The 15,901-nt window shown below is 43.8% G+C and overlaps 1 protein-coding gene across 12 annotated transcripts in view; it reads right to left on the reverse strand.

The window, feature by feature from the left end:
• The window catches only part of LOC126069623 (protein BHLHb9-like), a 283,683-nt gene that overhangs the window by 58,600 nt on the left and 209,182 nt on the right, over positions 1-15,901 (reverse strand). For 7 of the 12 annotated variants that reach the window (XM_049873210.1, XM_049873217.1, XM_049873209.1 and 4 more), the window contains exons 3-6: positions 9,143-9,214; positions 8,653-8,717; positions 8,250-8,328; positions 4,311-7,895 (exon numbers count right to left, since the gene is read on the reverse strand). The exons of 2 other annotated variants lie outside the window; for them this stretch is intronic. In XM_049873210.1, coding sequence (XP_049729167.1) covers positions 5,824-7,599 — 1,776 coding nt within the window. In that variant the 5' untranslated portion in view covers positions 7,600-7,895; positions 8,250-8,328; positions 8,653-8,717; positions 9,143-9,214 and the 3' untranslated portion in view covers positions 4,311-5,823. Of the gene's footprint in view, positions 1-4,310; positions 7,896-8,249; positions 8,329-8,652; positions 8,718-9,142; positions 9,215-10,200; positions 10,215-15,901 lie in introns of those variants that run through there. 3 more of the 12 variants (XM_049873222.1, XM_049873219.1, XM_049873215.1) reach the window with 3 other exon arrangements.

Below are 15,901 nucleotides of genomic sequence, written 5' to 3' on the forward strand. Positions count from 1 at the left end.
GTTCACAAAATATAAAGTGGTACAACTTTTCTGGTTGTCAGTTTGGTAATACTTCCACGGGCCTTAAGTTGGAGAGCACATGGGAAGGGCAGCAATAAGGGGGTGAGGGCTTAGAATTTAACCTTGTTCAAAGAATCTAGTCCTTGCCTGAGGTTCCTGAGAGAGAACACCTAAAACCTTGAAATTTCCCTAATGGTTAAAGAGTCCTCAGTAAGGACTCAAGACCTGGAAGGTTATACCAGAGAGGAGATTCAGGGCTGGGAAACAGATAGGTCAGAGGAACTCCACCTCGTGATAATCACCTCAGGATGACATGATTCGAGAAACTCACCTCATGATCACCTCCTGATATCAACTGACCTCAGGGGAGAGGGGCTGGTGTTTGCATTACGTAAGGAGACCACCAATAGGAGCTCTGGACACTAAATTTCCACCAGCTTCCTGGTTGGTGAAAAACATCTGCTCTCAGTGACATGCCCTCTTTGGAACATGGAAACTCTATGTTGGAAACGTTCCCAGGCCTTGCCCTATGTGTCTCTTCTTTGTGCTGATCCTGCTTTGTATCCTTTATTACAAAGCTGAGATCATAAGTATAGTGCTTGCCATGAGTTCTGTGAGTCATTCTAGTGGACTATCCAACCCCAGGCATTATGGGAGCCAGGGATTATGAGGCTTAGGGACTGCTGAGCTTGTGGCTGGTATGCTGAAGGGGTAGAGGGAACCCCCAAATTTGTAGCAAGCAGATCAGAAGTGTGGGGGTCATGGGGACCCCACAAGCTTGTGACTGGCATCTGAAGCCTTGGACCCACTTGGCAGTTTGGAGGACTGTGTCCTTAACTTGTGAGCTCTGACATAGCTCGGGGTGGTTAGGGTCAAAGGGAGAAGTGCTGCATGGGCAGCTGGTGTCAGAACAAATGTGGCAGAGAAGTGAAAAGTGGGGATTTTGATTTATGTTGATTATTAGCCTCATAGCTGGTGTCAGAAAAAGTGGATTTGATTCACAAAGGGGGCGTAAGAAAAATAGGCAAAGACATACACACACATGCATATACACTACTCCTTTCTCCTCTCCCCACCAGGTGATGAGGTCCATCCTCACATGCCTAGAATTAACCTAAAGGAATATAGAGGTGTGATTCAGTTCTCACATCCATAATATGGAATATCACGTACCCTTAAAAATATTACAATTGTGCTGTCTCATTACGGGGAGAGCAACTAGGAGTATATAGCAAGGTGCATATAAATTTTTCTATGAGAGACTGACTTGATTTGTAAACTTTTACTTAAGGCAGAACATAAATTAAAAAAAAATATTACAATCAACCAGAGATGATGTTTCCGCCTATCACAGTAGCAAAGATTAAAAATATTGATACCCAGTGCTGGCACGTATGAGGAAACAGACATTCACGGTCATGGGTCAAGAATGGTGGGAATGCATTTTGAAGGTTGGTTCGGCAGTACATATCAGAATCTGTAAACACCCGTGAGAGAAGGAAAGCATTCCTGCCATCCAGGGGCTTAGCCCTCATAGCTAGGCCTTGGGGTGGTCTCTTGTTGAATACAAAAAATTCCACAGAGCACCATCATCAGAGAAGGACACTCTGACTGTGATGGATCAAGACAAAAAAATAGGATCATTCTGTCATCATGTCTAAAAACAGAAAAACACTGTCCCATGCAATCCAGAGCAAGGGCCATGTCCTTAAACCCTACCCCAAGTCACCTAACACAAGCCCAATCCCATAATTATTTCTAGGATTATTTACATATAACAGCTTCTTAGTGAGGCACCCATAGTTCCCCGTAGTGTGTCCTCTCCCTCACTGCAACGAGTAATAAACTTGCACAAATACAGGCATGCTCCTGGTGGTCGTTGGCTACAGGGCATTCCCATTCATGACCTTTGATAAAGCAGTTCCACTTCAAGGAATTAACCATACAGAAGTATTCAAACAGGTGTGAAAATAGAAACAGGGATGCTCCCTGCAGCATCAAGTCTCACAGGAAAAAAACACCTGTAAACACTCATCACCAAGGGACCGATTAAATGTGGTATAGCCATATAAAAGGCTTTCTTTTCTTTTTTTTTTTTTGCAGCTGTTAGAAAGCATGTTGCATAAAAACTCCAAATTTTCCTGACAGAAATTAAAGGTCTAAAAAAAATGGGGGAGATGTATTTGGTTCATGGATCAGGAAACTCAATATTGTTAAGAAGACAGTTCTCCCCCAAATTGATCTATTGATTCAAATCTAACCCAACTAAGCACCCTGCAGGTGTCTTTGTAGAAATTGACAAGCTGATTCTAAACTGCATACGGAAATGAAGAGGTGAAATAGCCAAAATAACTTTGAAAAAGAAGAAAGAAGACTCACACTGTCTGGTTTCAAGAATTATTATGAAGGTACAGCAATGAGGACAGTCAGGCACTGGCATCGAGATAGACAAGTAGGTATATGGAACATAAGAAAGGGTCCAGAAATAGACCCTACATACATGGACAACTGATTTTGACAAAGGTGCAAAGGCAGCCCGGTGGAGAAAGAAGAGTCTTTTAAGTAAATGTTGGTGGAACAATTGGATATTGCTATGCCAAAAACGAACTTTGATTTGTACCTCACACCATGCACAAAAATTAACTCAAAATGGGTCACAGACCTAAAATGAAACCTAAAACTATAAAACTTTTAGAAGTAAATATAGGAGAAAATCTTTGTGAACCGGGTTTGGCAAAAATGTTTTATATACAACACCAAAGCACAACTGGAAAATAAAAAAATTTTTCTTCACCAAAATTAAAAACTTCTGCTCTTTGAAAGATACTTTAAAAAGAATTTGAAAAAACAACCCACACACTGGGAGAAAATATCTACAAAACATACATCTGATAAAGGACTTGTATCCACAATATATTTAAAAAATTTCTTAAAAATCAATATGAAAACTACCTAAAACCCTGAGAGTATGGTCCCTGGACACCCTTTTAGCTCAGTAATGAAGTCACTCCTGAGGTTCACCCTTCAGCCAAAGATCAGACAGGCCCATAAAACAAAACGAGACTAAAGGGGCACACCAGTCCAGGGACAAGGACTAGAAGGCAGGAGGGGACAGGAAAGCTGGTAATAGGGAACCCAAGGCAGAGAAGGGAGAATGTTGACATGTCGTGGGGTTGTTAACCAATGTCATAAAACAATATGTGTAGTAACTAATGAGAAACTAGTTTGTTCTGTAAACCTTCATCTAAAGTACAATGAAAAAAGTATTAAAAGAAAAGCATACACTTTTTAAAATATGGACAAAAGATTTGCACACAGTCTTCACTGGAGATATGTGGATGGCAAACATACATATGAAAAGATGTTCAACATCATTACTCACTAGAGAAATGCAAATTAGAACCGCAATACCATATGGCTAAAATGAAAAAAGACTGACCACATCAGGTGTTAGCAGGGATGGAGAGGAATCGGAACCCTCACACACAGCTTGTGGTAATGTAACATGGCACAGCGACTTAGGAAAATGTAAAAGTGAAATGTGTACCTACTATATGAGCCAGCCATTCCACTCCTTGGCATTAACCCAAGAGGAATAAAAGCATATGTCTACCAATGTTTACAGTACCTCTATTAATAATCTCCAAAAGCTGGAAACAACCCGAATGTCCTTCAACAGGAGAATAAACAAAATGTGGTATAACCACGGAATGGAATACTATTTGGCAATTTGAAGCAATGAACTATTAACACATACAACATGGATGAATGTCTAATAATTATGCTGAGTGCAAGAAGCCAGACACACCCCCTCCCCCCAAAAAAGAAAAAGAGTACACGCTGTATGAATCCATTGATATAAAATCATAGAAAATGAAAACTATGTGGATACAAAGAAGATCAATGGTGGCCGGGGGCGGGGTGGGGGGCGGGGGGAGGAGAAACAAAGGGAGGGTTGGGAGGGAGGGATTACCAAGGGGCAGGAAGTAGCTGTTGGGGGGAGATGGATATGGTGACTATCTTGATTGTGGTGATGGTGACATGCATGAATACGTATCTCTAAACTTACCAAATACGTGCAGTTTGGTGTCTGTCAGTTAAACCTCAATGAAGCTCTTAATAAAAAGCATGTGACAGATCTCTACAATAAAAAATTAGGAAAATAATGACGAGGAAAAGGAAAGTTGCAGAATACCACTCTCCCATTTTTGCAAAAGAATAAATGTGTACATATGTGTATAAGAAAATATGCAAAGAAAAAATCGGGACACTATATACCAAAATATTACACGATTCAAAAATATGCTGTATAAGTACATTTATTGACATGGAAAGATTTTCACAATATACTGCTAGGGAAAAAGCATGTTACAAACAGTACTGAGAGCATGATTTCATTTAACTGTGTAAAAGTCTTAAAGTGTATAACCCGATACTTTCACACACAGAATCTTTCTCTTTAGCTCAGACCATGGGTTGTACTTCCTGCCATAAGACTTACAGAACTCAGCCACAGGCCAAACTCCTGGGAATACTTTCTGGACCATACAGACTTCCAGAAATCACCATCTTATGGGTTGCGACAGCTGCCGTTCTGGGTCGACTGTTGGGCCAAATCCATCTATTCATCCCAGACTTTTCTCCTGACCTCCAGCCAGGTGGAGCCAAAAGCCTAACTGACATGGCCAGATTGGAGAAATTTAAATGTTAAGAATTGCAAGCCCGGCAGGGACATCATCCACAGCAGAATTGAGCCATTAAAACCAAATAGTCCCTGAGCCTTGAAGACCACCATGGGAAAAAGTGAAGGGGGACTGTAAGGCAGTGTGGTGAGAGTGGGTTTCGGTATCAGACAAACATGATTACCATACAAAACAGCTATGCCACTTGCCAGCTATGGGAATGTAGGAAAAAATTAAATCCCTCAGATTCTCATTGGAGACTACCCAGATTAATGACTTAGAATAAAAAGAAACACTAGTAGCCTATCCAACAGGATCATCGGGAGAAAGAGACAGAAAAAAAAAAAAACCTGTAAAATGTGGTGCCGACAGTGTCTGACATAGAGTAGGCACTCGGAGAACGTTTCCCCTGTAAACCTCCTTCCTTTCTTTCTGTAAGAGATGACACTGACATAAACCAAATAGCCTGACAATATGAGAACTCCAAATGTGGTACCGAGATAAAAAATTAAATAAACTAACATGACATTTTGACTGAGACTCAGGTCCGTTTACGTGTTGTAGAATGAGTTGTGTGATGCAGGTGGAATAGGGAAAATAGTTATTCCTTTTACATTAAACAGTCTACACTGTAGCAATCCCTGCTTCCTTTAAGGATCAAGAGGGCACGTTTGGCTACGAGCATATATACGCTGTCGGTACTGGCGCTCATATTTCTGTGTGTATATGCCTTATTTCTGCAACTAGACTATAAACTCAAGGGTTTTTTTTTCTTTTGTTGTGCTTTGCTTTTCATTTTTTGCCACGTGAAGCCACAAATGGATCTATGTGGATACTAATGAACAAGCTGGCTTACTTCCAATGTCGGTTCACCATCTCCTTACGGAAAATGCTACACATCTCCCAAACTAGACAGGATGAAGATCAACAGGTATTTTCGGCTCAAGGGGTAATATTCATTTGATATCCAAATATGATCTAGCTCAAACCCAGAGGCTGTCACAAGTAACATCACGTTAAAGATGCAATTTATAACGTGCACATGGTGATAAGCACAGCATTATGCAAGGCTCTTTGGGAACATACAGCCTATTAAAGTTTGGAGATTGTTCCAAGTTTTCTCTTTTATTTCTGGCTCATTTTACAATTTTTCAATAATCGTTTTAGCTTCACGGAACACGGCCTTGAGTTCATTATAACTCACGGGATTAACAACTACAATCGATCCCCTTCTGATATGCTCCTTTATGTTAACAAATATGGCCACGGCAGTAACAAGATTGGCTTTTGCCTCTTTCTGGTGAAAGATGAGTTTTAATGCTGACAATACCTCAATGTTCATCATGTCTCTTGCTGCAATGGGATTTTCAGACATATTCAAAAGTACTTTCAAAACCAGATTTCTGGTTTTATGATTTCCCAGGGATAGCATACGGGAAAGCTCTGGAAGGTAAGCGGCAACAATGAAGTGATGGTCACGGTCAGCACTCAGCTGCCCTAATTCCTTTAATCCAGATCGCTGACCAGGTGAGTTCAAGGGAAAAGACACGGTTTCCTTACACATATGCACAACATGTATTATATTCCTGCGTTGTCTTTCCTCCACAGAAATGGGATTCAGAGTAATTTCAGTCTTTCTTGTCACGTTTGGCAATCGAAAATGGAGCAAGCTTTCAATAACAGTCAGCACACCCATCTCATTAATGAGCTCTTGGGCAAGGGGATGAACCTTGATGACACCCATTGCAATTTGAGCTATTTTATGAATGACAGGATCAGCATTTGACTTAAGTAAGCTAACAAGTTTTTCAAAGTCCTCAGAATTCAGGCGGCATTCCATTTTGCAAGGGCAAGGAAATGGCCTAATCCCATTCAGCTCCCTGATCCTGATCTGCCCTCTGATCTTCTCTATGGCCTGAGTGCAAGTCTCAGAATCAAATGGGTACGCGTCTATAGACTGTAGGCATATGGAAGTGCCCTCATGAAGACCGGCTTCTCCCGCAGGCAGGGAACCCGTGTTTTTCTCACCTGAGGACTGGGCAGTACATGAAAGAGGCCTTGTCCTCGACGGGACCTGGTATCCAGATGCCAACGATGCCGGAATTTCAGCAGGGCCATTGGGCCAGATAGTTACCTCAGACCAGTCCTTGGGCCTATTTCTTTCATCAATTTCACACGTCACCCGGGGCCTAACTGTCCTGTACAAGGGTCTAGGATTAGGGTCAAAACTAATTTTATCTCCATCCCAGAACCACTTCCAAATAATGACTTTCCTCTCCTCCTCCTCCTCCTCTTCGTAGTCCTCCCACTCCTCCTCTTCGTCCTCCTCCTCCTCCTCTTCGTCCTCCTCCTCCTCCTCCGCCCCTGGCCTAGGCTTCCAGCTGGCCCCAGTAGCAGCCTCTATTCCCAACTCCCCAGTATTGATTGAGGCACCAATATCAGTTTCACCTTCGTCCTTAGCGTTCGTCTGATCACCACCAGCCTCTTCCCTGTTCCAGAACCAGGAACCGATACTGGCCTCTTCCCCAGCCCAGAACCAGGCATCAGTATCAGTCTCATCTTTGTGTCTGGCCTCAGATGCAGCACTCTCCTCAGCCACACAAGAAAAACCAGATACCACAGCGGCCTCAACCTCAGCCCTCGGACCAAAGTCTGTATTCATCTCCTCCCCTGACCTGGCCCAGGATCTAGGCATGGCCTTAGCCACGCCTTTGACCAGAGCCGTAGGCTCTGACAGGGCTCTTGCCTTCATCTCAGTTACAACCTTAGCCTCAGACACTCCCTTCCGCTCTGCTACTGCATCTGTCTCAAACCCTGCCTTGGCCTTGTCTATTCCAGTAGCCTCCCTCTCTGCTTCAGCCTTTACACCAGTCCCCTTCCTAGTTTTAGCATGGGTTCCACTCTTATTCTCAGGCATGCCTGAAGTCTTGTTATGTAGCCCTATTCAATATCGGCCTTAGAACTCAAGGTGTCTCAGGTCAGTGCCTTAACACTCTTTCACTGGGTCAGGCTATAGCCTTGGAAGGAACAGTCAGAGTCAATTGCTGGCTCAACAGTCACAGAGTCCGTGACACACAGCCTCTGTTAATGATACAGACAGAGGGCAGAGGCACACTCAGGCTGGAGGAAGATGACGGCTCCTGGGTGCAGACCTGCTGAGAGGGATGGTCTTCTGCCACTCCAAGGCCACCACAGCCAGCACTGCAGATGGACCTGAGTTGGAAGAATGAAACGGGTCTCTGAGTCTCTTCCCACTGTACTGCTCTATGCACAAAGTCACATAGAGAGACGTGAAAGAAAGAGCAGAGACTGACTGTGTGGTACAAGTCGATCAGTAGAAAAGCTGCGTCCTCATTTTATCCCTTCCACTCTCTCACTACTCCCAAACAATACCCTGCCCAGGCCCTACACACTCTTTTCTCTGCATCAAACAGGAGCATGGACTGTGGGAAAGCTTGCTGAGATGAGAGCAAGAGAGGCTAAGGAGCACCCAGCCCTTCTGACCCCATGCTGGTGTACACCACTCCCCTACAGGTCTACCCAGGCAGGCCTCATTCTCACGCCAACCTGCACTGATCCGGTGCGATTCTCCCCTCCTTCCTTGCTTCCAAAGTTCACAAGCTCTACAGCAGATCCACAGGCAGATCTATGGGCAAAGACACACAAGGGTGGTCTCTCAATCCAAAGAACATCTGCCTTTCCAAATCTACAGCACTGGTTATGCAACATAGCTGACGTCCTTGGACCCTCTTGGCATCACTTCCTTCCCCATTTCCCACCCTAGTATCTACCAATTACTCCGTAGACATGATCCTGGCTCACCAGCCCCCATTTCCTGTACACAAATGGGCGAGGGCAGAGGTGTCTGGAAAGCTGGAAGTCAATGGTCCAAGATGTGATCTGGTCTCACCCGACTGCCAACAGGCAATCCCCACACCCAGTCTACGGGGGTACTCATGTTCATACCCACCTTGGATCCAAGTTAATACTCTGTCTTCTTTCTTAAGTTCCAAGAGAACGGCTCCCTTCAGACATCTATAGGAAAGGGACAGAGGTATGGATTGACAGAAAGACAGGGCACAAAAAAGAAGAGATGGGGGACTAGCAGATGGCCCAACACCCATGACAAGGGTTATAACACTAGCTTTTATATGTTCAAGGCCATGTTAAATGCCTACCACCTGTCTGGGTCTCCTCCAGTGATTCCCCAGCCATCTCCCCGCCAGACACACAGCCTGTCTGAATACCCCTCCCCCCAACTCTGAAGTCAGCCATTTCCCAGGAGAGGGCACACCTCTTTCCTTGAGAAAAACATGAGGTGTAGGAGTGGGTAGTAGAGCACGGGCAACTATATTTAGAAAGCATGCAGAGAAGATAGTGGGAACTATTATATCAATAATAGCATTATGTGCCCCCTCACCTTCCCCATGTGCTTCATACCTAGATCCTACCTCACTTACCTATGTAAGGCTGCCCACACAGTGGGGGTCCTCAGGAGATGTCCACCTCCCTACCAAAGGAGAGTCCTCCTCCTGGAGAATCAATACATAAAAAGCACTTGGCACATTATAAATTTTAGCCATTTTATGTATTCTTATTGGCCATTAGTATTCTTACAGCCATGAAAAAATATGATACGGGCTGATGTTTATTCAACATCAGTGAAATTTGAGGTATTTTAAAGGGTAGCTATGAGTTGGAATCGACTCGATGGCAATGGTTTTTTTTTGTTGTTGTTGTTGACTGAGACAAGAAGTTTACAAAACTGAAGATAACATCTTATTTTTTGTACATAAAAATATAAATACATGCACACATGTATAAATATATAAATATCTGCATAAGAAAGCTTTTGGAAGAATATGATCTTGAAGAAAATATTACCGGTGCTTATTTGTGGGTGGTATGTGTGGTGTGGTGAATTATAGCCATGTGCCACATAGTGTCAGTTCGGGCAATGTCCAGCTGCATATAGGTCCATGGTCCCATAAAATTATATAGCACCGGGAGGAGGAGCCTGTGGCCCTTCCTGGATTGGAAGGCTATTGGAGTCAGCGAGTGGATCTGCTGCTACGCTCACGTGAGTTGGCCAATGGGGTCCATGAAATGGGTAGATATGGGGGTGCTGCAGCAATACAGAGATGGGCTGAATCTAGACACATCCCTCTTGCACCCTCTGAGGCACAAAATGCCAATAAGGACTGTTCTGTCTGCCAGCATGAAAGACAGAGGTTGCAGATACCTATGGGGCAGATTTCCTGGGGGGAAGGCCCTGCACATAGCTGGCAAGTTGATTATATTGGACCAATGACACTGGTGGCACCAGGTGGCTACAAATGGGTTCTCACAGGAATAGATAGATACTTACTCTGGACTGGGTTTTGCATATCCTGTGACAGATGCAAATGCCAAAAACACCATTAAGGGATTGGAACAAAAGATACTGTTCCAAGAAACACACTTTACAGCCCACAGGGTATAGCAACGGGCCAAGAAACATCATAGTAAATGGACATACCATGTTGCACACCACTCTCAGAGTAATGGTTTGATAGAGAATTGGAATGGCCAACTCAAACATTTGTTATCTAAAACAGAGGGAGATAAAGGCATGAAGGGCTGGCTCACATGCTTTCATGAGTATGTGCTCACAGTTAACATGTGGAGGGCAAAGGGAGGATCACCACTGGACAGATTGCTACGCTTCTCTGGGGGATCTGGGGAAGAGGGATTGGGGGAGGACGCTGGTGCCACTGTAGAGTTTTTCCCCATGTCACCTAAAATTACTTATTTCCTGCTGGTTGCTACAGCCCCAGGACCAGGGATGCAGCTGCAGGCGCTGGAAGCAGGGGTGATCCCTAAGCAAGAGACTGTAACTATACCCCTGAACTTGTATGCCAGAATTCTCAAGGGCCTGATGGGATGGATTGTACCTTCCCCCATCTGGCAAAATTGGGGTTGACAGTGAATACTGCTGTATTGCCTAGTGGCTGAGATAGCCCACTAGTGTTATACCCAGGTAACCCCACCCAACATGAATGGGAGTGGATTGAGGGGGAGGCACTTGCTAGACTGGTGTTGCTATAAGCAATATGGACTAGCACAGCAGCTAAACCTGATGTTCTTTCCCAAGGTGAAAAAGTTTGGGTAAAAATAAATGACAAATGGAAGGAAGGAGAAATAATAACTGAAGGTAAAGGAAGGAATAAACGGGTAATGCAGTAGGGGAAATCTAACATTATACTGATACCTCAAGAGAGACTCAGAGCAAGGGCATAATCTCTCAGGTAAATTTTATCAGAGGCCAGAAAGGGTTAATCTGAGACGACTTTTGGAGAACCTGACCAGAGCAAATGGATACCTAGGGCAGACCTGAATGGCTGGTACCTGCGTAACCTCACCCTGAGTACTCTTTGCCCTACTGAAGGACTGATTGTTAATGACTATTTGGGACTGGCAAAATGATTGGGAGAGTGTCATGGATTGAATTGTGTCCCCCCAGAATAACTGTCAACTTGGAAAGGTCATAATTCCCAGTATTGTATGATTGTCTACCATTTTGTCATCCGATGTGATTTTCCTATGTGTTGTAAACCTTATCACTATGATCTCAATGGGATGTATTAGCAGCAGTTATATTGATGAGATCTACAAGACTAGATAGAGTCTTAAGTCAATGTCTTTTGAGATATAAAAGAGGGAACTGAGCAGAGAGACATGGGGACCTCATACCACCAAGAAAGCAGTGCCAGGAGCAGAGCGTGTCCTTTGGACCTGAGGTTCCTGCGGGGAGAAGCTCCTAGGACAACGGAAGATTAAGGACACGGACCTTCCTCCAGAGCCAACAGAGAAAGCCTTCCCCTGGAGCTGATGCCCAGAATTTGGACTTGTAGCCTACTACATCGTGAGAGAATAAATTTCTCTTTGTGAAAGCCATCCACTTGTGGTATTTCTGTTACAGGAGCACTAGATGATTAAGACAGAAAAAAAAAAAAAGAAGGGGAAGTTAATTCTTCAAGTATGAAAGGGCCAGTGGCTGGAAGAGCCGGGGGTGGCCTGCGGTGCAGTGAATTACTTATTATGGCCCTTCTAGCCATAATCCTTGTGACTCCCACAGAAGGATTTGGTGGTACTATGCAAATAAGGTGCTTATGGCCCCTCAAGGGGATTGGACTGCTTGCTGCTTATGCAAATAAGGTGCGTGGAGCACTTGTGGGGGTGGGACCCTGCAAATAAGATATATGAAACTCTAACAAGGAGATTAGCTATCTTTGCCATCCTGCTAGGCTTAAAAGGAGGCACGAGACAGAGAGAGAGAGAGGAGGAGCTGGAGCACAGAAAACAGCAAGATGGCTGCACAGCAGTAGCAACAGCGATAGCAGCATGAAACTGCAGGAACCAGGAGACTGGCGCCAGACAGCTGAGGTGGGGCTTCCTGACCCTCGGGGCTGAGAGTTGTAACACTTGCCCGAGAAGGCCCTGAACAGGGCCCAACAGCAGAGGGCAAGAAGAAGCTATCCCAATCAAGAACTGTATCCTGAGTTGCTCCTGATTCTGAGTTGTACCCTGTTACTTACCTAATAAACCACTTAACTCTATGTATGGTTTGTGAGTTCTGTAAGATGTTGCAGTAACTTACAGAACCCAGAGACCAGAGGAAGAGTACTGAAGGGAGGAGGAGTAGATAATGTTAGACATGATGGGGTGGTAAAGTACTTTAGAAAAGTTGCACATTTGGGTTATCTTTAAATCTGCCTCAGAGGAATCAGTTTGTGTTAATCCTTATAAAAGAAATTATTTAGTATATTTTGGGGGAGTTATTTTATTTCCTTTTCTATGTTATCTGTTCTTACATCTGTTATAAACATCTATTGGTCTTGTAATTACATGGAATAAAAATATGGCAGGGAAACCTACGTGTTCTCATCCCCACCCACAGGAAAGCAACTCAGCTTTAGAATGAGGAACATCCCCAAGGTACAGGAAGGGAGACAAGATGTCGGGGGAGACCCTTTGACAGTATAACAAGGCCCATTTTCTCCATCTTCTAAGCCACACTGATTATTATCAAGATTTTAAATTTACGCCTAGTAAACTGACAAAAAACAAACAAACAAAGATGGTAGCTGTCTTAGGCTGGGTTCTCTAGAGAAGTAAAAGCAGTAAAGTGTATAAATATATATCTTTATATCAGAGAACGGCTCATGAAATTATAGAAGCTGGAACGTCCCTGGTGGCGTAGTGGTTAAGTGCTACAGCTGCTAACCTAAAGGGTTGGCAGTTCGAATTCACCAGTTGCTCCTTGAAAACTCTATGGGGCAGTTCTACTCTGTCCTATAGGGTCTCCATGAGTCCGAATTGACTCGACGGCACTGGGTTTGTTTTGGTTTGGTGGAACTTCCCAATGCATGGGTCAGGAGAGAGGCTTCTCCTGATTCACATAGCTGCAGGGGTTGGTGAACCCAAGATTGGCAGGTCAGACAGCAGGGCTATTGCTCACAGGCTGCAAAGATGGGTGAATCCCAAGATCAGCAGGGAAGACAGCAGGTAAGCTGCTAGCTCAAGTCCCAAGAAGTGGAGGTCAGATGAATGGGAGCCAGGTGCAGGATCCAGAGTAAGCAAAAGCCCATGAACCTTGCCAGGAAGTCCACTTATATATTCAATGCAGGCCACACCCCCAAGGAAACTCCCTTTCAACTGATAGCCTACTCACAGCAGATCCCATCATGGAGGTGATCATATTATATCAAATCTCATCCTGGAAGTGATCACATCATCATAGGACTGCCAAGCTACATCATAACTGCCAAACCACTGAGGATCATGGCCCAGCCAAGGTGACACATAACCTTAATGATCACAGTACCTCAATTTCTGTTATTGTGCTTTGCCCTGCTTAACAGTAAGCTCTTACAAGAGGAGGTAGCGTATACTGTGTAGCTGTATGGACTCGGGAGCCACACAGCCTTGTTCAAGTTTTGTCCTTGCAAATTGCTTTCTGTGCCTCAGTTCCACTATGATTAAAGTTGGTTACAAAGCACCTCCTCACAGGCTGTTGTGAGGATTGAATGAGTAAGTATAGCTTTGGCATATACAACAGTGTTGGGCACAGAGGAAGTCAGCAATAAATACTAACCATTTTCAACATTATTTCTATTCTAAAATTGACCGTTAGTGTTTCTACTGCCACTTTTATTATTATGTGGATTTATCTTGATAGACATGGATTGACTTTTATAATATGATGTTTGTTGGAAAAATGCAGTTCAGAAAATTGTAAGTAATATCATCTCATTGCTGTCCTTAAGTATACAAGTGACATTTACATAATAAAATTTCTGAAAACAATATCTATATTCAACTTTTAATGATGCCTACCCATGAGTAGTAGACTTTTACAAGTTTCTAATTACTTTTTTTCTTTCTTTTTCCATTTTTACCTACGTCAAACATGTCTTGGTTTTCGAAGTGAAAAAAAAGGGTAAGAACAAATAAGTATCTCAGCTTGCTATGGGTCAGAATCAACTCGATGGCAACGGGTTTGGTTTTTGGTTTTCTACCCATAAATAGAAGGAGCCCTGGTGCTGCAGTGGTTAAGTGCTTGGCTGCTAACTGAAAGGTTGACGGTTTGAACCCATCAGCCAATCTGCAGGAGAAAGATGATAGCCAATTAAAAAAACACTCGGAAAAATGTTTGTAACTTATATCTCCCACAAAGTGTTGACTCACTTCTATATTAAAGTTTAAAACAGAAAAGCATAAAAACTAATTACCCATGCAAAAACATGTAAGGAATATCAACAGCTTACAGAAAAAAATGCAAATTGTCTTTAAACATATATAAAGAGGCTCAAACTTGCTTTTAGTAACAGAGATGCAATTAAAACCACACTAAGATAACGTTAGGAAGCCCAGGTGGCACAATGGTTAAGTGCTCAGCTGCTAACCAAAAGGTTGGCAGTTTGAACCCACCAGGTGGTTCCATGGAAGAAAGACCTGGCGATCTGATCGCATAAAGATTACAGCCTAGAAAACCTTACGGGACAGTTGTATTCTGTCACATAGGGTGACTATGAGTCGGAATCGACTCAATAGCAATGGGTTTAAAGATACGTTGAAGTCCTAACCTCCCGTACCTGTGAGCGTGACCTTGTTGGGAAATAGGATCTTTAAAGATATTATTAGTTAACATGAGGTCATACTAGAGTGGGTGGGCCCTAATCCAATATGACTCGTGTCCTTATAAAAAGAAGAGAAGGGACACAGAGAGTCATAGAGGAAAGCGGCCACGTACAGTTGGAGGCAGACATTGCAGTGATGTACCTACAAACCAAAGAACACCAAGAATTGCTAGGAACCATTAGAAACTAGGAAGAGGCAAGGAAGGACCTTCCCCTAGAGCCTTCAGAGAGAGCATGTCCCTGCCGACAAGCTGAATTCAGACTTCTAGTCTCTAGAACTGTGAGACAATAACACAAATGCTTCATGCCCGGCTGCTAATCTACAGGTTGGGGTTCAAACCTCCCCAGTGGCACTGCAGAAGAAAGGCCTGGGGATCTGCTTCCATAAAGATTACAGCCAAGAAAACCCTGTGGAGCAGCTCTACTCTGTAACACATGGGATCACCATAAGTAGGAAGCAGTTCAACGGCAATGGGATGGTCCTCCTGCAAGTTAATCCTTGGTGCATATTTCCCTGAGCCTTGAAAGGTGATTTGCTACACACAGGGTTGAAAGCTAACACTACATATGAGGGACTGACAACTGGATGAGAGATAGGAGATCTACCTAGGCCCCAGTGCCACACCTAACCCAGTAAGTCTAGGGAACCTTGGGTAAGGCACCTGGCCTCATCTGGCCTCACCTGTCAAAGGGGCGCAGAGTAGCCCTGCTCCTAACCAGCAACGCCTCAGGGACAGGGGAGTGGGAGTCCCATCTGAAAAAGCACTCCGAGCTCCTCAAAGGGAAAGTAATTCACCATGGAAGTCCAGGGAATGATTTAAACACCCAAGCCATCTACTGCATAGGAACAGTGATGATCACTACCTTTTCATTTTTATAATTATTAACTTTTTGCTTTACTTACAGAAACATCCTCTGCTACATGGCAAAATCACTACTGAGGCATAGTTTCTACCCAGAGAGCTATGATTGCTGCCTAACATCAACCACCATGGGTTGCCATCATTCGACAAGTGCCTTTTTCTTCTTCCTAACTGG

The sequence above is a fragment of the Elephas maximus genome, chromosome X (genome assembly GCF_024166365.1).
Source record: "Elephas maximus indicus isolate mEleMax1 chromosome X, mEleMax1 primary haplotype, whole genome shotgun sequence".
Classification (NCBI taxonomy): Eukaryota; Metazoa; Chordata; class Mammalia; order Proboscidea; family Elephantidae; genus Elephas; species Elephas maximus.